Raw genomic sequence first — 24,875 nt, forward strand, 5'->3', positions numbered from 1 at the left:
TTTAATAGCTGCTTATGAAGAATTAAAAAGATTTTTCTCGTTAGAACTTTGCTATTTGCTCTTTCAGGAACCTCATCCATCACCATGAACAAAGATGTATCAGATGAAGCAGCTCCTCTGCCTTAATCGCTGGAGCCACGATTCAGCCAAGCATTTAGCCATGCACACAATTCTAAATACCTGAAGCATTCCAGTCAGTAGGGAATACGTGCTTAAAATACTGCATGAGCAAAGCTTAAGTATTTTCTTGAGCAAGGCTTTAAGAAAGCCATTATTTTAATGCATGCATGGCATAAACTGCCACTTCATTTTTAAAGGAGAAAATAAAATAATACATTTGTGTGTTTTTTGTTTTTTTTTTTTCCTTTCTTCTTTTCTAGGGGCACACATTTGTTCCTGAGATGATTTGTAGCTACCAATAATCTTCCACAGTGGTTGCTTCATCAAATATTCTGGCATCTTCTTCTCTTGTTAGTAAACAGAAGAGTACTATTAAATACCAAGCCAAGTACTCTTATCCTCAATAGACAGTACAGCATGTTCTGTACAAAACTGAAAGACTTGAAGATCACAGGGGAATGTCCTTTCTCCTTACTGACTCAAAGTCGTATTGCTGATGAACATGAGAAGGGTTGCACAGAAAACAGCTCCAGAGCAGCTTTGCCCATCTGCAAAGAAGTCCACGAAAAAGACACTCAAGGAAACCTTCCACAAAGGAAAACGAGCAGAAGTAGAGTGTACCTGCACACGTTAACTGAAAGCATCTGCAAACTAATATTTCCTGAGGTAAATGGATACTGTGTTTTAACACCAGTGTTTCGTTATGTACATTAAAATGCATTTTATGCAAGCCTTTAGATGTAAGCCTCCTGAAAGCCGTTTTGACTTCAGAGCTTGTGTTATTACATAGGTCAGCAGAGGTTAAATCGTCATTTCATCCTTTCCAATTCCTTTTTTTGATACAATTTTGCCACAATCAGTTTTGTCTGCTCTTCCACTGTATTTCCCTGTATTTTGTCCTGTATTTGCAGTCTCCCACTGCTCATTTTACTCGTTCCTCTTAAGAGCATGCCTTTCCAAAGAATTTTTTTAACATAGAGATGCAGTTGGAGAAACTCTGCCCTGGTAGCTAATTACATGAATTACATGCTTACCTAATCAATTCACCTAACTGAATCCACGCTATGCGTATCATTCGTTATCACAAATAAATATACAAATAAATTCACTGTTTTCATCTGCTATTATGCGAACCTCCTGCAATATTACTTTAAAGACATTAATGTCTATGTTTAATGCAAAGGAAAATTCTAAACCATATATTTGGGCAAATGGTTCAAACAAAGAAATAGAACTTTTGTCATGTGTGAGCTGTATCATAGCTACTAGATTTAAATGAGCAAAGACTACAGAACTTGTCATCTAAGTTCCAGTGTCCTCCCAGTAGAAACCATGCCTGACTCTTTGTCCTGGAGAGACTGAATAGAGTATCTGTGCAACTGGGAAATGCAATGATTATGTTGAAACACTGGGTTAATTAATATATTTTCAGTAATAGTCTCTGCTCAGTTCTAGTGAGAACAGACACAGTGCATGCTATTTCTGTATATGAGAACTACAGCTTTAAAGAAAGTGCCACTGCATGACATTTGATATGTGGATACGCCTCAAATTTTGCTGAAAACATGGACAAATAGACTGGTCTGTGTTGGGATGACAGTGAACAGCCATGTCTGAATACTCAGTTTATTACAATTCCATTACTTGTAGTAAGAGCAAAGTCAAGGAGGCTGTGGCCATGTATTCCCAAAGCTCCTGAACCTCAAGGTTCTTGTCGCAGATATCAACAGTTATTGAAGTTTTATGAATTGGAACTTGGCCTAACCACACACGCACATCAAATAAGGGGCCTTAATTATAGGTTATAGTGGTATTGGAGTAGTAGGTACTGGTAGTTGCATGCAAAGAGAAAGTTCTTGGATGTCAGGGGGAAGTTCTTCACAAAGAGAGTGGTGAGGTGCTGGAACAGCTGCCCAGAGAGGCTGTGGATGCCCTGTCCATCCCTGGAGGTGTTCAAGGCCTGGTTGGATGGGGCCCTGGGCAGCCAGGTCTAGTGCCAGATCTGGAGGTTGGTGGCCCTTCCTGCGACAGGGGGTTGGAACTTGATGATCCTTCGGGTCCCTTCCAAGCCAAGCCATTCTATGATAGTATGGAGCTGAAGGCATCAACATGATCTAAACCCCAAGCACAGAAATGACACACTCTTTCTAACTGTACCAGCTTGAAAAAAGATGGCGGTCCCAAGGACAGCACAGTAATTCTTCTCTGTGTAAAATGTTATGATTAAATTTTCAGCAACGATACTTAATCAATGTAGCTTTCTTTCTTTCCCAGTTTGAAAGACTAAATCTTGCACTTCAGAGAACGTTAGCAAAGCACAGGATAAAAGAAACCAGGTACGTATGTATAATAGACTTGCAACTAAACCGTGCAGTAAAAATGTTTTGCAGAGTTCATAATGGCTGGAGTGCTGGCTGGGGATCAGGACTTCTGGAATCTGTGTTCTCTTACCTTATTAAATTGGTGCATGACATTTCATGCAATCTAAGTTGGCTTAATGGGCAAATTTAGCCATTTGTACAGGGAAACATTGCTTAAAACAAGCAGATGTTCTGGGGGAACTCAGCGAGCGCTCAGACATAGATGGGAAAGATGGATATAGTTGTCTTATTTCACCATTGTATGGCCTTCTAATAATAAATAAACCACTGGTATTTCTAAGAGTCTGGGAAAAGAATTTTAAATTCAAATGATTGTACAAAAAAAAAAATTGTTTTCTAGTATGCTTGCATTCTTAATAGCTGGTCAGAAGTGTGTTATAATTGCTGACTGGAATACTTTCTCTATCTTAATTATGTATTGGAATATGGAGAATTAGTTTGAAGCAAAAAAAGAAGTATGCTATCCTGAACAGTGTACTAAGGCAAATCTAAAACAAATCTAAACACCTATGTTGCTTTTGCATGTTTTGCATATTTAAGTTATTTCAAGTAAGGAAATTCAGATAATCTGTATCAAAGGCTCACAGCTTGTGCGAAGATTGATCTAAGCTACATCTCATCACCTTGTGTCTGACATTCAGGTTGATATTTATCAACCTCAGAACTCACAGGATTGCTGTTTTATAACACAGAAATCAGGATTTCTACCAATTGACAAGTAATTTTAGAGTTGATGGGTATTTCCTATCAAAAACAAATGCTTTATTACCTCTCTTTAACTTAATGTAATTCCAAGAAATGCTTGAATGTATACTCAAATTATACTATATATTTGTATGTATATTATATATATAGTATTTATTATTTGTGAATATGAGTACACTTACAAGTAGCAAAATACTAGTGAAGCAAAAGATAGGGTTGTTGCAATGTAAGAGGCTGTAATCAATGACACACTGCAGCATTTGGCCTCAATCCATAGTCTGAGTTCAGACAACTAAAATTTATCACAAATGCACAGGATAATCTAAGATCCTACTAAGGCCCATTTTGAATGAGAAGGAAAAAAAACACAACAAAACCTTCCTATTTGACTGGCAGAACTTAGTCTTTACAGAGTAAATACGGAGTAAATATTATTGCATACTATTTCTATCCCATTTGTCCTCATTTTTCAGGAGTTTTATTTCTTTTTTTTATGATCTTTGCAGAAAAACTGGCGACAGAGAAGATTTTGAAAAAATAATCAGTGATCATGCTATTGCAGCAGGTAATGCATTCTTGTTTAACAATACATCTATATTACATGTACAAATATATTACATGTACAAATATTTATGTAAAATGGTATATGTATAAAATAATATATACGTATATAAATTGGGCTTGTTAAATCATTTCCTCCTCGTGATGGCTGAAGTAATGCCAACATCACATAAAATAAACTGTTTCTGGGCAACCAACAGCCCAGAGCGTCAAAATTTATCAAGTCTGTGCTGACCCCCAACATCCAACATCTAGAGAGAGTTGTAAAGTGTTGTTGGTAACATCTTGTGGTGTAAAACTGTTGAGAAAATGTTCGATTCTTTACATCCTCTGAAGGATTCTACTCTCTGGGATGAGAGCTGCTTTAATTTGGAATATGGGAACAGGCTACATCTCTAGCAGCCAGTACTTATTGAAGTTAGTAAATTAACATTTCCAGGAAGTGAAGCATCGTCCTCTGTAACCTCAAGCAGTAAAGCTGATCACGTGGCAGAAAACCCTTTTCAAAAAGGTTCCTACTAACAGCTGTGCAGCAATCCCAGCAATGTTCCCAGCAATCAGTTTGCATACAGCTACCGTGAAGATGAGCTGTTCTGTGCTGACTGGTTTCAGAGCCCTGGAATGTTCCTAGAGGCATTTGAATGATTGGATTTGGCACAGCATGTATATCTGCACAGATCTGATTTTATTCTTACTTTTTTATTATTATTATTTCGATGGGTTTAAGTCATGTGCCAAAATGGGCGTTCGTTTTGTCTACGCTCCTACCACAGCACAATGGATCGTTCCAGACTACAGCCCATCTCTGCATGTCTTTCAGGCACCAGATAGAACAACCTTAGTCGGTCACAGCAGGACTCCAAAGTGCGAAGGCCCTCAGTTGTCTGTGCTGGATCAGCGAAGGATATTGCTGATTTCATTAGGTTTAGGACAAAAAAAATTAGAGGCTAGCCTGAGATTGCATGACGAGTGTAGTTCTGATTTAAATGTAATTCCATGCAGGTGTTCCTGTGGAGTCTCTACGAGAATCTCTTGGTGAAGAGCTGTTCAAAATATGCTATGAAGAGGATGAACACATACTGGGGGTTATTGGAGGAACCCTTAAGGACTTCTTGAACAGTTTCACTACTCTGCTGAAGCAAAGTAGCCACAGTCAGGAAGCAGGGAAAAAGGACAGACTTGAAGAAGTTTCCATATTATGCCTGGAGAAAGATCAGGACTTCTTAAACGTGTATTATTTCTTTCCCAAGAAAATCACAAGTCTTATTCTATCTGGCATTATTAAAGCAGCGGCTCATATTTTGTATGAAACTGAGGTGGAAGTCATGCTCATGCCTCCTTGTTTCCATAATGACTGCACTGAGTTTGTTAATCAGCCCTATTTGCTGTACTCTATACAAGTCAAAAGTGCAAAGCCTTCTTTATCTCCATGTAAACCGCAGTCTTCACTTGTGATTCCTGCCTCTGTGTTCTGTAAGATCTTCCCGTTTCATTTTATGTTTGACAAGGATATGTCTGTTCTACAAGTTGGAAATGGGATAAGAAGGCTTTTGACCAGAAGAGAATTTCAAGCTAAGCCCAATTTTGAAGAATATTTTGAAATTCTTACCCCTAAAATAAGCTGCACGTTTAGTGGAATAATGACAATGTTAAATATGCAGTTTACTGTACGAGTGAGAAGATGGGATAATACTGATCTGAAGTCATCTATGGTAAGAGTCTTTTTATAATCTTCAGAGATGAATTTGTTTTCCTCTTTGGAGACAAGCAATATAGATAGAGTTAAAATAGCCATAAAATAAATAATGTTGTGTTTTACATCACTTATCTTTCAACCTCTAATACAACTTAATAATGATGGTCTGTTATGAGGACAATGTAAGGTAATTCAGAATTTGAAACCAACATTGACTGAAAATTCTCTTGAACCACTGCACATATGAAATTTGACTGTTAGCTTGATTTTGAAGGAGTCATTGGAAATACAGAGAGAAACTAATAAATTGAGCTAAAGCCAGTGGCATGCCATGTTGCTGAGAGTAAGAGCATCACCAACACAAAAAATGGAGCAGGGAGAGTTTTACCAAAGCGTACTTGAATTAGATGCAAACAGCAGCTTTTGAATTTGGGGAAGGGAGTTTCTTGTGTTAATTCAGTCTTTGTTATCTTTTGTACTTTGCATCTTTTATATTCATATACCTTTACTGGTGCAATCGCTACCACAAAAAAAAAGGTGATTCTAAGCAACATTAAGGAGACCTCCTCAGCACCTTCCACGTTGCAGGAGCGAACAGGGGAAGAACACAGAAACAGCATTACACACAAAGAATATTGATTTTTTAGATCATGAAAATGAGTTATTCCTGGTATTTCTGCATTACGATTTTTAGTCTCAGTGAGTACTTCAATAAAACTTTAATAAAACTGAAGCCCATTTTCTCACTTCATCTTACAGAGGAAGTTGTGCATGACTCGAACAGTATAGTTCTTATCAGAAATCTATTGGCCACTCAAATCAGTAGCAATTTATTGGTAGGTAAAAATGCACAAAATTCTTCTTTTGATTTTTGTTTGATCCCTAAGATGAAATTGATGCTTACCAATACCAAATTAGTGTTTAATCCTTAAGCTGCTTTATCTTTTGCACCAGAAGCCTAAGCCTAAAAAATAAACTGAACTTATTATTTACCTCTACGATTTAGTATTCCATGTTCTATCTCCAACAAATAGAAGGAAATGTGAGAACTGTGAATCAGTTCAATTCTCCTATGGTTCAGCAAAATGTGTTTCTTGTTTCTAAATACTTGCCTTGCATGGTGTGCATGAATTCTTCTTTCTTTAATGTTCTGTTTCAGGTAATGGATCTCAAAGGCCAAATGATCTATATTCTTGAATCCAGTGCAATCCTATTCTTGGGATCTCCGTGTGTGGATAGGCTAGAAGATTTTACAGGACGTGGATTATATCTTTCAGATATTCCCATTCACAATGCACTGAGAGATGTTGTTCTGATTGGAGAGCAAGCCAGAGCTCAGGATGGACTGAAGAAGAGGTTAGGAAAGCTGAAAGCAACCCTTGAACAGGCCCATCAAGCACTTGAAGAGGAAAAGAAGAAGACCGTAGATCTTCTGTTTTCTATTTTTCCTGGAGAAGTTGCTCAGCAGCTGTGGCAAGGACAAGTGGTGCAAGCCAAGAAGTTTAGTAATGTCACAATGCTTTTCTCTGACATTGTCGGATTCACTGCCATCTGTTCCCAGTGCTCACCTATGCAGGTTATAACCATGCTTAATGAGCTTTATACTCGCTTTGATTACCAGTGTGGAGAGTTAGATGTCTACAAGGTACAACATTTTTTGCTTGTATGTGGGGCTATGTGGCAGGAAAGGAAATAAAGACAAAACAGGACAGAGAATAATACAAGTCCAAAAATATTTTGCCTAAAACCTTCATTGTAAGAAAAAAATATTAAGATAAATCATAAAACAAAAACAAAAGTTTATCAACAGAGTGGGCAGTATATGCAGCCAAGCAGGAAACACATCATAACCTAAGAGGTCATTTCTAAAATGGATTTCAGTTGCAGTGCTATGAATCTGTGGTAAATCAATGTGTTTAATGTAACTACAGCTGTCTGACAGTAGGAGAGCAAGGAAAAGTATTCTAGTGTCGTGCCCAGCAGTAAATACTAGTTGTGCACTTTTGCCTTTTAAAGGATACCACAGGATTTATTCAAGACTTAAATGATTTAGCAGGACAAATAGGACTCAGTCAATTTAGAGGTAGCATATTGAAGCCACAGACTATTCTTTTATACAACTATTGTAATATTAAGGAACAAATGTACCTGTTTTAGGTTGAGACTATTGGAGATGCCTACTGTGTTGCTGGAGGTTTGCACAAAGAAAGTGAAACCCATGCTGTCCAAATAGCATTGATGGCCCTGAAGATGATGGAGCTGTCAGATGAGGTGGTGTCTCCCCATGGGGAGCCTATCAAGGTCATATATTTTATTTTATAATATTTTATATGGTAAAAAGGGAAAATTTTGATGGCCTAGTTGGTCTGGGGATATTTGTTTCAAAGAAAATTTGCATTAACTTAGACAAGTTGGGGAATCAAATGTGTATAGGTAGAGAGGCTGACTATTTTATTTCTATTAATATGAATGTTGTGGAGAAATAAAGATGAGGCAGAGGTCTTAAAATCAACCCAGTTCCTGCTAAATTAATGGGTGCACACTGATGTGCTGCTGTTTTTGTCTCCCTAGCAATCAATTTTATTATTTTCTAATTAGGATACTAATCGTCTTTCAAAATAAGAACCTAGGAGAATATGGAAGTATTCTTAGGCAACAGTCACCAGCACGAATCATCAGAGACGTGCTGTAACTGCAGTAATCCACACGTCTTTAGATGATTCTGTTGCTGGTCACCATAAGAATGGTGCTACTGCTGGCAAGGCCACTGTCAGATTCAGTGGTAGTCACATTTGTGACCTCCTTTCAGTGGAGACATAAGCGTGTACTGAACTTTCCACCTGGAATACGGTCTTGTTATTTTTAATACAGGTGTCTTGATTAATTATGTCTTGCACTTGCTTATTTTTAATATTTGCCCCTTTGGAAAAGGAGCTTCAGACTTCTTTGATTATGGTTTAAGGAATATTTGTGTTCTAAGACCAAGAAAATGTTTTTTACAAGGATTACAGGCTCCACATTTATCACAGAGAACAGCAGTATTAAGAATGGTGGAAATAAAGACCATTATATTTGTATTTCACAATATCAAATTAAATTATGCCTGAAAATACAGAAACATATTTATGACAATATTAAGTGTTTATAATTTCCATGCAAATGCTACTTGTGTAGCTCTGAATGATGAATGTTATTACATTCTAAAAGTAATTTTAAAATAGGGAGAAAGAATAAATTCTAGAAGCTTCTTAGAGGAAAACTAAACAAAACTCAAAATTCAGACTATGAATTGCAAAGAGGGGGTATCAGAACGTTTCTACTGCTGAAGAGCATGTACATATTTTCTTCACTGTTCCCTAGGACTTGTCTTCTGACCTTAACCGCAAAGCAATTACAATTTCAATTTAGTAACTTTCATCAGTCTAACACTGTGCCATGCAGTTCCTCCTAGGAAAATATTTAAGTGTCATAGTAACTCCTGATGGTGTTTTTAGATGAATATACTGCCAGAAAGACCAACTTTATCTCAGTCATGTCAGATGATTTACTATGCAAAGCAAGATATACTTGGGCTACTTTCCAATCTACAAGCAGTAATGACCAGAATACAGACATATTCAGTAGGCTGTACTAACTCGGTTTATATTAGCAACTCAATTTTATTTTTTAATTAAGAAAGAATTTTTAAAACTTCAACCATTTTATTTGCCTTACCTAATCATGACATTTTCTGCCTTTTATTTAAAGATGCGTATTGGCCTTCATTCTGGATCTGTTTTTGCTGGAGTTGTTGGAGTTAAAATGCCTCGTTATTGCCTCTTTGGAAATAATGTAACCCTTGCCAACAAGTTTGAATCTTGCAGTGTACCTCGAAAAATAAATGTCAGCCCAACGACTTACAGGTACGGTGCTTTACGGTGTACATCAGTAAAATTTCCACTTGAAATAGTTAATGTAAAAGTTTGTTATCTTGTTATTTTTTCCCTGTTTTCTTTTTACTCTTTTTATCTGACTGCTCATGATTGCACAATAGCTATTTTTATTCAGAATGCAATCAGAAGCAGCAACAGAGTGAAATGGAACGGCTGATATTTATTTTTCAGATGCTATGATTAAAATAAGTGGAGGACTTGGGGCAAATTTGCTTCTTGCCCTGAAGCTATGTACCTCTTGCCTTTTTTTGCCTCTCGTAAAACTGGTTTATCTTTGAGGGAGGTGGCTTTCACTGTAAACTGGATGATGTGCAAAAATCAAACTCTGTAACCACAGAGTTATAAAGCAGGTGTGTTTTATCAGCGCTGCGCACACTCCAGATGCAGGTGGGTAATCCCACCAAGCCTGCATACCAGAGGGCAAGAAAAGCACATACTTAAAGAACAAGCTGCTTAAGTATGCATTAGATTTCCAAGAAAAGGTTGGGTGATTACGAGTCCTCAAAATGATTGATATTTCTCCCCGCCCCAAGTCTCAGTTCTTTTATGCACACGTCGTATCTCTCAACGTTCCTCTGGTGGTCTTTTGATGAAGGCTGTGTCCTCTTTGACCCGGGTCAAGTTGGAGGACGTTTGACTCGCTCTGCTTGGTCATCTTATCGGCTACAACTCTGTCCACCAATCCGCTGCTTCTCCGTTAATTTGTGGTTTCCCTGGCTGAGCCTGCTACCTTGCATTCCTGAGATAGGATAGCAAGCAATGTTATTTGGAGAAACAGGAGACCCGCTGTCTGTACCAACTGTCTAAGTCTGTAGAAAAGCATCTGGTATCGGGGGCCAAACCTGTCTAATCTAGGTCAGATCTGTAGCTGCTGATTCAGCAGCACCCCATGAAGGCACCTAACCTAAATTATTTTCCTTAATTCCTGGATGCCAAGCTTATGCAGATGCACTTGAAAATAACATCCTAATCAAACAGTTGTTAAGCATCACTGTGCACATCCCCATTCTCTTTCGATTAGGGAAGATGAATGAATAGGTTGCAGTGAATCAACCATGATAGTGTTTATTTTATGCATGTCTTGATCCCAGCTCAGTTTGAACCTCGTGGTGTGGAACCCAGGCTGTACTATTTATGATTCACTCAGATCACTTTTAGTAAAGGATATCTGGTTTCGTGCAGATAGTTAGCAGGCTCTCCCATGGGAAATATATTTCCCTTGTCCTCTTAGCCCAACACTCCCTTTGTATTATATCTTCAGTTATACTTAAAATTACCTTGCCAATATGTCTGTGGCCAAGTCATAGTGTCTTTTATGTTCCAGACAAAGCATTAAAAACCTTTTTTAAATTTGGTGGTAGCAACTGTCTGCAATCCAGGTAAAGATCTGAATTTTATGCCACGAAACTCATACAGTTTTATTGTTTCTTCCAGAGTAGCCGAAAATTTTAAATATGAACTACAGAGAGTGAGTTCACTAGTAGGAAATCATAGTGCTGGATGAGTGAAATACAGATATAAAAGATTTTTTTCATTTAAGAAAGATTTGAGAGACTGCAATACCATTTTTTTGGGGTGCAGAAACAGGAGTAATTGAAATAATCTGCTACATTCAGAACTGTAGCCTAGACAGCTGGCTGTACTCAGCTTCTGCTTGGTGCTGTGTATCTGATGTTGTGTCAGGACTGTGTGGCCAGTTATCAGAGAAGTTGGAATCCCCTGCGGCAATACTGTGTGACTTAGAGGGTGCAAAGCTAAAGATTATCTTCTGCAGGTGAAAGCAGATGTATTAGAGCACACGTAAGTAACTTGGGTTTGGATCATGCAGTCTAAATAGAGACATAGCATTATCATCTCCAGTACTTAGCTGAGTCAGAAGAACTGTGGTGGCCAATAATGACTTTTTCCACGTCCACACGGCAAATCGTTCTGAATCAGGTTGGCCACGGTCTTTTCTTAAAATCATTATGCAGTTCTTTCACACAAAACTTGTTTATATTCTGAGGCGTAAGTGGCTCCCTGTTTGTCTGCTTATTCATCTCAAGACAGTATCTCAAATAAGTCAACTGTCGAAAGGAAAAAAACCAAACTCACACCGTAATTATTTGGATGCCTAGAAAACAGGCAATGGAGTTGAAGGGTAAACTATAATTATTATTGCCACCGAATGCTTTTTCACCTGAGTGAATGATGCAAAAACAGTCTTTGTGTTTAATGTTTTTACATTAAAATCCATTTACATGGATTTATACACAGAGCATGGCATCTTGCACAACTCCCACCTGTAGCAATGTTTATTTGGAGCCTTAGGTACCAGTCATCAATATTTATCCCTGAAGAACAGCCATCTGTGTTTCAGATATTGAAGACCATTAGGTTTTGTGGAAAAAATTCCTAGAGTTGGCAGGAGGATCTGAATAGCTTAGTTAATAACCTTGTCAGTATTCCATTACTTGTAACATTAATTGTGGTGCCGCTTTCATGTGCTAATTTGAATTAGCTCTCATTTTTGAACTAGCTACATTGGTTTTGCAAGAACTTGCAACAAATACAGCACCTATATTCAAAACAGTGACAAGACAAAAAAGAGAGGCAATATTCCTGTTTGTACTGGTGCTTAACTAATGAGTTATCAAGATTACCAAGTAAATAGTTGTTTTAAACTTTTCAGTAAAAAACATAAATATTAAATTTTGACCTGTTTTATAAAGAATTCATGAGGAATTACTTAGTGTATGTAGTAACAATTAGTGATTGATTCCCTCTTAACCAAGGCAATTCATTTTTTGTTACAGATTATTAAAGGAGTATCCAGGTTTTGTATTTACGCCACGCTCAAGAGAAGAACTTCCTCCAAATTTTCCCAGTGATATCCCTGGAATTTGCTATTTTCTGGATGCTTATATTCAAGGAACAAGCTCACAGACTTGGTTTCAAAAGGAAGATCTGGGAGATGGCAATGCCAATTTTTTGGGTGAGGAAACGGGAATAGACTAAATCATCTACTACATTCACAAGCATATAGAATAAATGTATAAATATTCTGTTGTGTTTTTTTTTTTTGTATAAATTGAAAATTTTAAAAAATATATGAAACGTGAAAGCACTTTAGATTGAAAACACCTGAAAGCCAGTATTAAAATTTCAGGAAGTATGTAACTGACTCCTTTATGTTTTTCCTTTGTATAAGGAATGTAGTCACTAAAATAATATTGCAACTTCACTGTTTAAAATGCCACTAAAAAGTACACGTTCCCTGTGATAATTTGTGAGTGCTACCTGACAACCCTCTCAGTTCTTTCTGCACTGAGAATTCTAGGTGTATTGTATGTGCAGCGTGCCAGGAAGTGTAATGTGCAAGTGATGCAGACACATGCAGTGTTGTGAGCTGGTGCTTATCAGTGACCGTTAAAAGTTCATTTTATTAAGATTCCATAAGAAAAATGATCTTAAAAATATCATCACTGCTACCACATACTCCTTCAAGAACATCCTTTGGGCTCCATCCATACAGCTGCTGACCGTCTTCTAACACTTGCTGAAGTCAGTGTGTTGAGTGTGCTCAGCATCTTCTGGATGGGGCTGCTAATTGTAGCTAACACACATATACATACAAGAGTTTCCTACTTACTGTTTGCTGAACTTTCTTCTGTGTATAAAATGAATATAGGTTCTGTATAATCACTGTATAATCACGTCCTACAGTTTCTGTAATCATCAAACAGTATTTTAGTTCTCGGGGTTTTTAAAACACTTTATAAAAATAATATCAACTTGCTATGATGTATTAGAGCAATAAATGTTTTTCTTTGTTGCTGTTGTCATTTGAATTTGAAATATTTCAAAAAGAGTGTAATAAAATGTGCTTTGGAGCATTTACTTAAATAAGAAATTCCAATCAGAGTGTATAGCACAGAACAGAAGTGCACTGGTTTAAAGCCATGATCTTTATTCAAGGACAGCAAGGTGGACACAACATGTTACGTGAAACACTTTAAAGATGTAAGGAGGACCTACAGAATTATCTCCAGAACTCTTGAAGGACTCTCAAGGGTCTGCCTCTGGAAAAGGGCAAAATACAGTTACAAAGCTTAGCATTCTGCCTCTAACTAGCAGATTCATCTACACAGAAATTTCTCTGTGCTGTACAGTTTGGTCCCAGCTGCAGGCTGGAGAGCTGCATTGCTTACACACACAAATATTTCCAGTAGTATCAAATAATAGTTGTTATTATTCTGACCTCTTATACTCTTGGGTTTTGGCATATTAAACCATGAGTGACTTTTTTTCAAGGTACCTCTCAGATTTTGCTCTCTGACTATTTACAGGGAGCGATTCAATTAGACTGTTCATTTTCTGAGTCTGAGTGCTTCATTCTGAAGATGCTGTTCTAATCCCACTGTTTTGCAGGAACGTATACAGAGCATATCAGAAACCTGAGAAGCTGTAAGTGCCTAGTGTTACAAACATTTTAAAAGCACATTTTAACTCCTGCAAGCTTCATCTGAACAAAACTTGAAACATTCCATCCTGCTGTTTCTTGTGATGTCCTACATCTATCTAAGATGCTTAGAAATAACTCTCACCCTCAAAAATAAACCAACCCTGAAAGACTACATGTATGTGATAAGTATATATATGTATATCCACACACATATTTGTTAAATTTTAACAGCAGCATTTCAAGAAAACAAGATGTCTGCAAATCTGATCACTGCAATATTATTTTCTTAGGAAAATTCTATTTACATAAATACCCAGAGACTGGTAGCAGTCCCATATGGGTGTTCCTGGAATGAAAAATGTGGAAGAAATGAACTGTTGACTGATAGGGTTCTAAACAAAAATAATTTCTTCTTATTTACAAATGGGAAGAAGAGCTAGGAGCAAATTTCCTTTTGTCCCACGGGGAGAACTATTGCTGGACTGGAGGACGGCCATTCTGTAGGCAGATTCCATATAAATGTGTTATTCTGTAGGATGTTCATCTTGGCTGTTTCTGACCTCTTCCTATGCATAGCTCTGTAAAACACAGTGTCCCCTAGACGGAAGGGGAGATCAACTACAGATCTAATTCACCTTCCTATCACTTTTTACAACTCTCTTTTTAAATATGCCCCTGGCTACATTATCAGCTAGGATAAAATTGCTGTGAAATTCCTATTTGTTTCTCGAACATTTATGAAATAGGCAGAACATTCTCATGCCTATTTCAGCCTTAGTTCCCAGAGATGTCCTGATAAGATGCTTAAGGATACATATTAACCTGTATGAATCATAGAGGCTAAGCTTGGAAAAGACTTCTGAGATCATCGAATCCAACAGTCAACCCATCACTACCATAGCCACTAAAACATGCCCCTAAGTGCTACAAGTTTCTCGTGCTTCAATCTCAGTGAGATAAATAAAATTTAGGGACTTTTTTTAGAAAATGATTTGGGAAGGTATTTTGCAACATGCTTATGTCCATATCTGCTCTAAAGAAAAGCCGACAGATCTACATAATGATATTGATATGTGAATTTTTTAGTATTCAGTCTAGAAACAGTTCTGTTATTACATGAACTCTTTTACTAGCTCATCAGCTGAGGAGCTGAGTCCTGTTCACATTTACATTGTGTGATTATATTGTAATTTCTTAGGCAAGAAGCTGTAAATGGCTCATGGAATAAACGAGAGTTGGGCCCTCTGAATTTAACTGTGATATAGCTAAAGTAAAAGATACATGGGAAAAAAAAAGTAAACATCACGAATTTTATTTCATTCTGGCAAGCCCTGATATGGTTTCAGAGAATTTTTTTCCTAATTGCTGGTGTCAGAGGAAGTGCAATTAGTGTGGAGTGGTGTTTTCTTCCTCCCTGAACTACTGTGCAAAAACAAACCATGCGAACTCACAGAAAGTGACAAAACATCGACGTGCACAGAGCACTGAGCCTGAGGCCAGATCTACTTTCCTGTAAAATCCTGTAACAGAAAAATTCAGACCTCCTCAGATACAGTTTACTTCTCCCATTGCTTTGTTTTGCATTCTCTGCAGAAACAGGAACAAGTACAGAGGCAAAATCAGTATTTCCAGCTGAAAGCCATCAGAATTAAGGGAAATTTCTCTTGAATCTTGGCAAGGGGACCCACTTTCAAACCCCACCCATCCTATAACCTAGCAGCTACTGTAACTGCTGCCATTTTTTTTTTGTCTGTTCATTGTTCTGCAAAAGCAGTGAAAGGGGAGTTTTGGCTTCCTGGAACAGCAGTAATTTTTGTGGCTATTTGCCATATAACAAAGAAGGACTATGTTGCTCTCAAAGCTGTGCTTCAGTTTATCAGAAGTCAGCTTGGCATGAACTGAAATGAACTTTGAAGCTTTTTCTGAAATAAAAGCTTGGATTTTACACATATGGAATCTGCAAGATGTGGGCCACAAAACGCTTTAGAGGCCTTTGACACCATTAAATAAAAATCTGGTGAATCGGGTATAAGACCTTTTTTTTTTTTTTTAATTTCCCAGTCTCATTTGCATGAGTTATTTGGCAGTCCTTTTCTGTGAAGGGAGACAGTAGAACTCGCAGTCTTCTGTCACTCAGCAGCAATTGATACTGAAGCACAAATAGAAGATGGGGGATACTCAGTGGTTCTGGAACCTATTGTACACCTAGATTCAACAGTTTAAAGTAAAAATAATTAACATTGCTGAAGGAATCTTCAAAAAAAAAAAAAAAAAAAAGGATTCATATTTCTGCACGACACAAGTACATTATGAAAATCCCAAATGTAAATTCTCAGATCGTTATGATTTGAAACAGATAAAGGGAATACACCATAATTCAGCTTGTTGTCAGTGAAGTAAGTCCATTTCACTAGCTGAAATCCAGCAATACTATATAAAGGGTTTTCTAATTGAGATTTACAGTAACATATAAACTTTAAGAACAGAATCTGAATTTAAAAATGCAACTTATTAAAACGCTGTGGCTTATGGTGGATGTATATTAACACAAACTACATAAAACTGAGTGTAAAAGTTCAGGTCCAGCTAGTGGCTCTCCCAAAGCTATTGTCTCAGCAACCATCCTTTCACACAGAATAAAAGGATCCTACGTTACTTTTTACTTTCCTGGATCTCAACAATTCCCAGATGAAGTCAGGGTGTCACATCAGTTAAAAAGGTGCAGCAGTTTTTCTCCTGCAGTCACAGGCTGCATCTCTTCTGGCTTTCTAGTGGCCAACACAGAAAACTCATGCGAAATATGCGAGGCTTCAAAGGGGACACAAAGAGGAGAAGCTGCCTTCTGGGATTTGTTGTGGAGAGCTCTTTCTAGAAGGCTTCTCATGCCAGCATTCCGTTGCACACACAGGTGTGGCTGGTACCACAGCCACAGCAGCTCTTGAATACAAAAAATAGCTGGGCAGCAAGTCACAGAGTGCACAAGGTCCCCAAATAGGAATGAGGCTGCATGCTACGGTACACGAACGGTAACCTTTAGGCACGTGCATCTTGCACAGCCCAAATATAAGTTGTTTGATAAGCGTAACACGTTTGTGTCCTAATGCCTAGCAACTGGATTTTGAAAACGCAGCCCAGTGTTAACTTGTCCAACATGTAGTGCATCCATTGGCTTAAAGCCTGTCATCCCCCAGGTGAAACCAAACGCTGCCTCAAGACTCAGCACGTAGCCTTGACTCGGCAGGCACCTGGAATGGAAAACGACCCTACTCAGCAAATCACTTGATTGAATTTTTTAATTCAACGCCTTCCGAACTTTTAAAAACGGACTGCTGTTTTAGACAATGAAATTCATCACAGTCGGGAAAAAAAAAAAAGGAAAAAAAAAAAAAAAGAGAAGGGTGCGTATTTCGCGGGCACCGCGCTAGCAGCAGTCAGGCAGCGCTCCGCTCACACAAGCCTTCCCTGTCAGGGATGGCGGCGGGGCGGCCGTCAGCCGGAGGCGACCGTCAGCGCGGAGCGGCCGCCGCTTAACTCGCAGTGATGGGGAATGCCGACCCTCGGCCCCCGGCCCCCGCCCCGCCGCCGCGTCCCGCCTCTGCCTCCGATTGGAGGACAGCACGGCGGCCGCGCTTGTCATTGGCCACTAGCGTGACGGCCGCGCTCCCCATTGGCTGTCAGCGTGTGCCAGTCGGGCCCGCTGCAGGGGAGGCGGCGAGGCGGTCAGGACCCCTCTTCTGCTCGGCGGCGGCGGCGGCATCATGGTGAGCTGTGCGGGCCGTCCTCCCGCCCGGGAGCCGGGCGCCGGCAGAGGGTGGCCGGGCCTGGCTCGTGGCGGGGAGAGGCTGGAGCAGATGTGGGGGTTGAAGCGGGAGGGCGGCCGGGCCCCGGGCGGTTTGGGTTCGGGGCGGGGGTGGCAAGGCGGAGGGCCGTCCGCTCCGTGGCGAGGGGCGCTGGGCTCCGGGGCCGTGGTCTGGGTCTGGGTCTGGGCTCCGTCCGGTGTCTGACCGCCACGCCGCCTCGCCCTGCTCGCAGTACGGCTTCGTCAATCACGCCCTGGAGCTGCTCGTCATCCGGAACTACGGGCCCGCGGTCTGGGAGGACATCAAGTAAGTCTGCCTGTTTGCTTGCCTGCCTTCTGTGGGACCTGCTTTCTTGGTCCAACCCGTGAGGAATGGCAATGAATGTCCTCGTTTTTAACTAATGATAAATCATGGGACCGGGATTTCCCGCATCTTCGTGCTGAGACTGTTGCTTGTGCTGCTCGTTTAGTGGCTGTGAATACAGTAGCACTGATACATAGCCATGAGTATAAGATATATTTTAAAAAGACAGATGCTTACATTAATGCAGTAAGGCTTCAGTTTGCTGCATAGTTAGGCTAAGCAGCTTAACGTGGTCTTTTGATATTGCATGTTTTAAGGGAGGAGCCAATTACCTAACTTGGAGAAGGCAGCCTTCTTTCAGTTGGACGTCTTCTATACTGTTCTATCCAGTTTATTTTGGGCCAGTGTTAATAGTATGTCAGTGCAGCTGTCTTGTTGATCTGACACAATTTTTAGGTGCCCTCAAGTGGGAGGGTTTTGTGACCACAATGGTTGGCTTTTCTTCACGAGTCCATTCATTGAAATGGATTAATCTTATCAGAGCATGACAAAATGTTGGATGGAAGGGGCCTTTGGAGGTTGTCCAGCCCACACTCTGTTCCAGCTAACACTGTTTAACACTGTTACCTGTATCAGGATTTAGCTGCCTTTTTTTTTTTTCAAGCTATGTCTTTGAAATCATCAGAGATGGAGCACCCCCAGTTCTGGTTCAGCAGGTAGCCACCATTCTGTCCCAGGGATCCAAGACTGTTAATCTATAAACTATACTTTGTAGTTCTGTGGACTGCATGGATGTCTTCGCACATCCTACTTCTCATTTTTGCACATACCTACTGCAGTATACTGATGATCACCTAGAGCCTACGGTCAGCTCTACTCATGTAATGTTTTGGAAGAATGTAATGACGAGCTATAAAACGTTTGAATGTCAGTTGCATAAGTTAAGAAAGATGATGGGTCATGCTGCTGTCTTTCAGCTGGGAAGCATTGTCTTCTAGTGTTCAAGAGGCAGGTTCTGCTATTAACTCACAGAGAAGATGGCTTTCTGGAATGAACAGTATTGTAACAAGGCACAAACAGAGGAGTAGAAAATGATCTACGAGAAAGAGGCAGTGTTTACACAACAGCTGCCCCAGCTGCTTATGCAAAATATGTTTGCAGCTGGGTTTGTATTCACTATGACTTGCTTTGAGTGTTAGTTTTTTGTGGAGTTTAGAAACCAGCAAGCAAACTCTCATTTATCCTACTGGAACAAATTATAATGGTTATGCTGTTTAAAAGATGGTATGGAGGTCCTCTTCTAGGCATTAAGTACCTTTTAGTTTAGGTGCCTTAAGTTGTTGTCAGCAGGGCATATGCACGTAGTCTGTCTTTTACAAAAGCCCCCCTCTGTGTTTGTTTAAATACAGGATTTTCCCACAGGCTCCTAAATCTAAACTGACTCTGTGTTAGATGGTCAAACTGTAACACTTTCAAATATATTGCCAAGAATAGGAATGAAAACTTGAATATCATATTAAGAAACACATTAAAAGGCTTCATCGCAAGAGTGTGAAATAAATCAGTATTTTTCCTGTGTAAATGATCTGGAAGATTGTTTTAGGGAAATGAAATGGGATGATCTCTCAACTGGAGTCTCCATCATTTTTATGTTACTGTGGTAGAAATCCACACCAAACAAGTAGCCTATGAGCACAGAATAACTCAGCAGAAGCTGAAAGCTCAGTTTTTGCAGGCACAAAACGCTTGTAGGTGAAATCATTTTTTAAGTTGATTTTAGAAAGAAACATCTGAATGAAAACTTGTACGTTGGCAAAATATGCCTGTGCTCTTTGCCTTAGTATGGGGTGTAGAAAACAAGGAATAATATTATTTTCCTGTTGTTCAGTGGTTAGTATGGAATCAAGGCATCCTCCTGCCTTTGCCCTTTTGTGGGTCAGCCTGGCGTAGTGCTGTCCACACGTGCTCTTAAATGTTAACACTTAAGTTCTGGGGAGCCAGCTGGGTAGTGAAGTGTTTACATGAGTTCAGTGAATGGCAGTGAGCACTGTGGAGAGCAGAAGGCAATCACTTGTCTTTTCAGGAAGGAAATTTTTGTTGTTGCCTTCAAAACCTTGAGCATTGTCAGCTACCAAGCATCTGGGCTTGTTCACTCATCAGAATTTGCTATAACTGCCCTGTTATGGTTAAAACAGTGGAACATGGGGAGCTGAGTAATTATCATGGTGTGGTTCTCTTGGTATAATGTAAGCAGAAATCTTCTCAAATTCAGCTGGGGTTCAGCTGGAGTAGTAGAAGAACTGTTCAATTTAGGGTAGCCAAGTAAATGACATAGCTGTCATTTTCCTTTAAACTATACTGATGTGGTGGCATGTAAAACTGTGTTTTGGCCACAGAAGTGCTGAGTACCTTGAAAGAACGGTACCTGTCTCAAACTGGGCATCCAAAATTCACGAAACCTTTTGAATTAGTTTCAGCATTACATATAATTATTTTCTGCTCTGAGACAGTGCCATCCATTTAAAATATAAATTATGTAAATGGCCTCACTAGCCAGTTGGAGAGCTAATTAATGCATGTCCATTATTATGAGGATCCATTCCACAGAAAGGCTTGTTAGAGAGGAATAAATCCAAAGCTGGATTTTAAAACTACATTTCGTACCCAGGCTGAAGTTATATACTGGCCAACCAATATTGACCAAAATAAAAAACTGAATAGTTGTATGTTATCTAAGTGACACAGAATCTGTCCTCAAACTGAAAGAATCAGTTGCCTTGAGGGAGGGAAGCAGGTTGTGTCCTGTAGCCTCAGTGAGAAGTGGGGAAATGTGGTAAGGATGAAACTTCATAGAATCACAGAGTGCCCTGAGTTGAAAAGGACATCAAAGATCAAATAATTTCAACCTGCCCGCCACTGGCAGGGTCACCAACCAGCAGCCCAGGCTGCCCAGAGCCACATCCAGCCTGGCCTTGAATGCCTGCAGGTATGGGGCATCCACAGCCTCCTTGGGCAACCTGTTCCAGTGCATCACCACCCTCTGGGTGAGATTCACATAGTGAATCTATGAACCGTACTTAGGTATCACGTATAGTTGAAGTGTTAGATAGTCCTTCCATTGATTTTTGGTGGTGTTTCTCAGCAAGGGTTGATTTGCAAGAGAAGCTTGCTGCTAAACTCCTTTTAGGCACCTTAACTGTAGATTTGGATGTGCCTGGGACTTAATGTTTGTTGTTTTGTCTTTTTAATGCCTTTGGGATTTTTCCATCTAGTTGCTTGGTTTCCTATTCCTTTCTTATGCACTTCTCACCCAAGAACTGTGGAAGTCCAGGTACCTGTCAGCGGGTTATGGACTTTACCATGTAGACATATCTAACTATATTTCACAGTGCTGCTAATGGCTTCCTTGTGAATCTTCCCTCCTGTGTTGTTGAGCTGCTGTGAGCTTGTTCCGCGTTCGTCGTTCTCAGCCCACAACAAATTTATTGCAAAGAATTTTTGCTTTGCAGTTGAGCCAAAGTTACTGATTCTGTCATGCTCAAAGGTGTTACAGACATGCTATCTTTAGTGCCTTTTAGAAAAGAAACTCTTCACTATGGTTTTATACGTGGAAGTCTATGTTTTTTTCTGGGCTGTGTAGGACCCACTTATAATTAACTGCAGTGGTCTGTGAAAAGTCTTGGAAGTTTATTATTTCCTGCATCCATAGCATTGTGCACCTCTATGCAGTGCTAAAGGTGGAGTGTTCTGTTCAGTCTATCTCATAATTATTTAAAAGAATCCAACAGATTGAGTATAAATAGAGGTCAGAAATATGCTGTGGGAAGCCATTAGTATGGGAAGGACAATAGATTAATTCTTTTCATCCGTTACACCTCTTAACAGTGTTTATCCAGGAATCAGCTTTAAGTAGTAACATTTACTGTTTATATTCCTAAGTCTTTATTTCACAGCATTCCAAAGTTCTAAGCAATTCTTATGAAGTCTTCTTATAGCAGATGTTGAATAGGGGATTCTCCATGGGCCTGGAGGCTATGACTGGCAGCATTTGTAGGGTCAGGGCAGTGCATTTGCTGCTCCTTCAGCTCCCCACAGCAGACAGATCTGGATGGATGTCAGGATTTTTAGCTGTGCGGATGCCAAGCTCTATAATTAATCTGGGAAAGTCCTGGCTGAAAAGAAATCCTGCCATACTATGGAATGTGGTGTAAGTATGCAGGCAGCATCTCTTTAGGTACTTTGCAGTTATTCCCAGAACGGTGAATTACTTTTAGATCTGTCAGGATACCAGGTGCTGTAAACATATCACTCACTCTTATAAATGAAGCTTTTAAAAGAAATGATAATTGTAAATACCATTCCTTTTAGTCCACTTATGGAAAAGGAAGCAAAATGCTTCTAGCTTTGTGTTTTTCATAATATTTTTAGTATTTGTATTAGTAACAAAAAACTTGCTCATTTGTTATCTGTATCTTCTAGGATTATCTTGTTTTGAAAACCTACATTAAACATTCTCATTTCCAGCCTGTAAAACTGGGAAATAGCTCAGAGCTCTGAAGTCTATAAATACACCTATTTACTTTACCCAGGACGTCATTTTCCTGGACAGATTCCCATTTTTTTTTCCCTAATCTTGTAACTTAATATAATTTATGTTTTTCCCAGTGGGCTGTTTAAAATATCTCTGGACCGTGCATAACATGTACAAGTCTATTTTTCTTTTTTTTTAATTGAGAAGAGAGGGGATTTTGAATCAATATCTTAAATTCTTGAAGCAAAGCATCTTTGTGAAACATGGAAAAGGACGGGCGTTTTGAAAACACAAACCACGTGTTAAGTAACATAATGGGTGGTGAGTGTGTAATCTTAACATAAAAGAGATGCAAAGGTGATGATTCTGGTTTCACCAGTGCCATCTTTAACTCTGACACATGTAAGGCTGTCTAATAATGTTTCCCTTGGAAGGGAGTTAAGCTCAACAAACTCCTATCAGTGAGATCAGAATCGCGCTAGGTTTCTAAGTGCAGAAGTGTTATTTTGTCATTAAGATTGTTTTGACTGCTCTGGTCAAATTAATGAGCGCTTTTTCCATCCCTGGTATGCCAAGAATAGTTAAGCACAATGGTGGCAGAAGTCCCAGAAGAAACAGTGCCTATCATGGAAGAAGTCCTAGAGGTGCTCTTTGAAGTGGCTGTTGTGATGTGTTGAAGGTGACACACCCAGGGCAGAGTTTTGGTAGGAAGAGTTCCAGGTACAATTCTGATTTCTGAAAGTGATGCCAACGCTTTCTAAATGGTAGCATAGCTGTCAGAGGAGCTTCAGGATACCAAGAATTCTGCCTTGTCTCAAATCATCACTTTTCCTTCTTTGTATCCATTATATTTTATCAATAGTTACTGTCTGCAAAATTGTAGGGTGAAAGAATGCTGTAAAAAATGTTTGCTACTGGCGTTATTTTAAGTTCCAGCTTTACAACTAAGAGATAGAATAGCAAATTGCATGAATTGTGAAGTTCTGGAAGCAGCAGCCTTCTACTTGGTAATGATAGATTCAGATTACTTTTAATTGCTACATTCTGACAGCAGAACGACATTCAAATCCACTTTGTGGAAGTGTACATAAGTAAAAGATGTACCTGGGACCAAGCTGAGATGGCATCTTGTCCTACTCTGTCGCCTGTTAGATCTCTCAAGACAGCAGAAGAGCCCTGAAACAACCAAAACCAAAGGATTTCCTGTGTTTCCAGGAACCTAAAGGTCACATTAATAGCAAGTCTTTTCCTATGCATTCGAATTAGGAATATCTGTAATAAGAGAAAAGGGTTTTTTTTCCCAGAGCATGTCTTTTCGAGATTTTTTTTTTAAGTGTGAAGACCAAGGGTGAAAGAAAAGTGTGTGCAACCTGTGGTTTAACGATTTGTAGTGCAAGATCTGATCTCATTTTAAGAACAACTTTTGTCTGCATATTTGTTAGCACTTAGCATCTCATTCATCTCTGTGAATTATTAACGTTACCTTTGAACATTAGTAGTGTTTTTTCAACTACTAAACGAGGTTCACAATGGAAAAGACTTTCAAAGGGCCGATTGTCCACATGTAGTATTGCCTGTACCAGTGTTCTGTGCTGACAGAGCAGCAATTTGGGGCTGTTAGCATGACTGATAGAGAGAGGAAAGGCTGCTTCAGGACTCGATCCTGCTTTGATCAGCTCTGTAAGAATTTTCTGTGGATTTGAATGATGTCAAAGTCAAACCTGTACGTAAGAAATGCCCTCAAATAACTGTGTTATTTTCTGTGGTGCGTTGGTTAAGATTGTTTTTCCCCACGTTTTCCACAGATTGACCTGGATAATGTAAGCATTCTGGAGGAAAACATGTTTTAGGAAAGCCTAGGCTGGAGTCTTTGTTTCCTACAATTGAGATAGCTCTGTGTAATCATTCAAAATTAGTCCAGAGAGAATAAAAGGGCTGCCAGAGCACAGCTGGTAGGACAGGCATAATGTGGGATGTAAGTTTTGAACCATGAAATAGCGTATCTGGTGTGCTAACAGCAGAAGGTGGTTCAGGCAAGAGCATCAGACTGCTGGGATTTCTTCTGTTTTTGAGCAAAGCACACTCTTCTTTTGCCTCCAGAAATGGAAATGAGACATTAATTGTAAATCATGTTCTACTTCACATAGAAATTATTTTGAAAGAAAGGACGTATGAAAGTTAAAAGCTTGCTGCTGTCGTCCTGCTGACTCGTTAAAGAATTAGTAAGAGCAGGAATTGGGAATTTGCCAGGGCTTGTTGCTTTTGGCTCATTTCCAGTCAAGCCCATAAGAAATTTACCACCTTATTGCTGCTAATACTTCTGTGATCAAACCCAACAGTCCGCAGAGATCGTCTGGTAAAAACACAGAAACAGCTGAGAGTAAATACTGCAGCAAAATGTT

At 39.4% G+C, this 24,875-nt stretch overlaps 2 protein-coding genes across 3 annotated transcripts in view; both read left to right on the top strand.

Moving 5' to 3' along the window:
• Positions 1 to 537: 537 nt before the first annotated feature.
• Positions 538 to 12,392, top strand: GUCY1A1 (guanylate cyclase 1 soluble subunit alpha 1; the record flags this gene model as incomplete). 2 transcript variants are annotated; one of them, XM_079534881.1, is made up of 8 exons in its annotated part: positions 538 to 786; positions 2,395 to 2,456; positions 3,713 to 3,771; positions 4,770 to 5,479; positions 6,623 to 7,108; positions 7,621 to 7,764; positions 9,211 to 9,365; positions 12,191 to 12,392. In XM_079534881.1, 8 exons carry the CDS (start codon positions 538 to 540, stop codon positions 12,390 to 12,392), a joined length of 2,067 nt encoding a protein of 688 aa, XP_079391007.1. The 2 variants fall into 2 exon arrangements, with proteins under 2 accessions (XP_079391007.1, XP_079391008.1); XM_079534882.1 differs by having other exon boundaries at positions 3,713 to 3,770; positions 5,276 to 5,479.
• Positions 12,393 to 17,877: 5,485 nt separating this feature from the next.
• The window catches only part of GUCY1B1 (guanylate cyclase 1 soluble subunit beta 1), a gene marked incomplete at its 3' end in the record, with an annotated part of 35,709 nt that continues 28,711 nt past the window's right edge, over positions 17,878 to 24,875 (top strand). Inside the window, exon 1 of the mRNA XM_079534738.1 lies at positions 17,878 to 17,945. The remainder of the gene's footprint in view (positions 17,946 to 24,875) is intronic.

Source organism: Tetrao urogallus (genome assembly GCF_951394365.1).
Source record: "Tetrao urogallus genome assembly, chromosome: 4".
NCBI classification, from domain to species: domain Eukaryota; kingdom Metazoa; phylum Chordata; class Aves; order Galliformes; family Phasianidae; genus Tetrao; species Tetrao urogallus.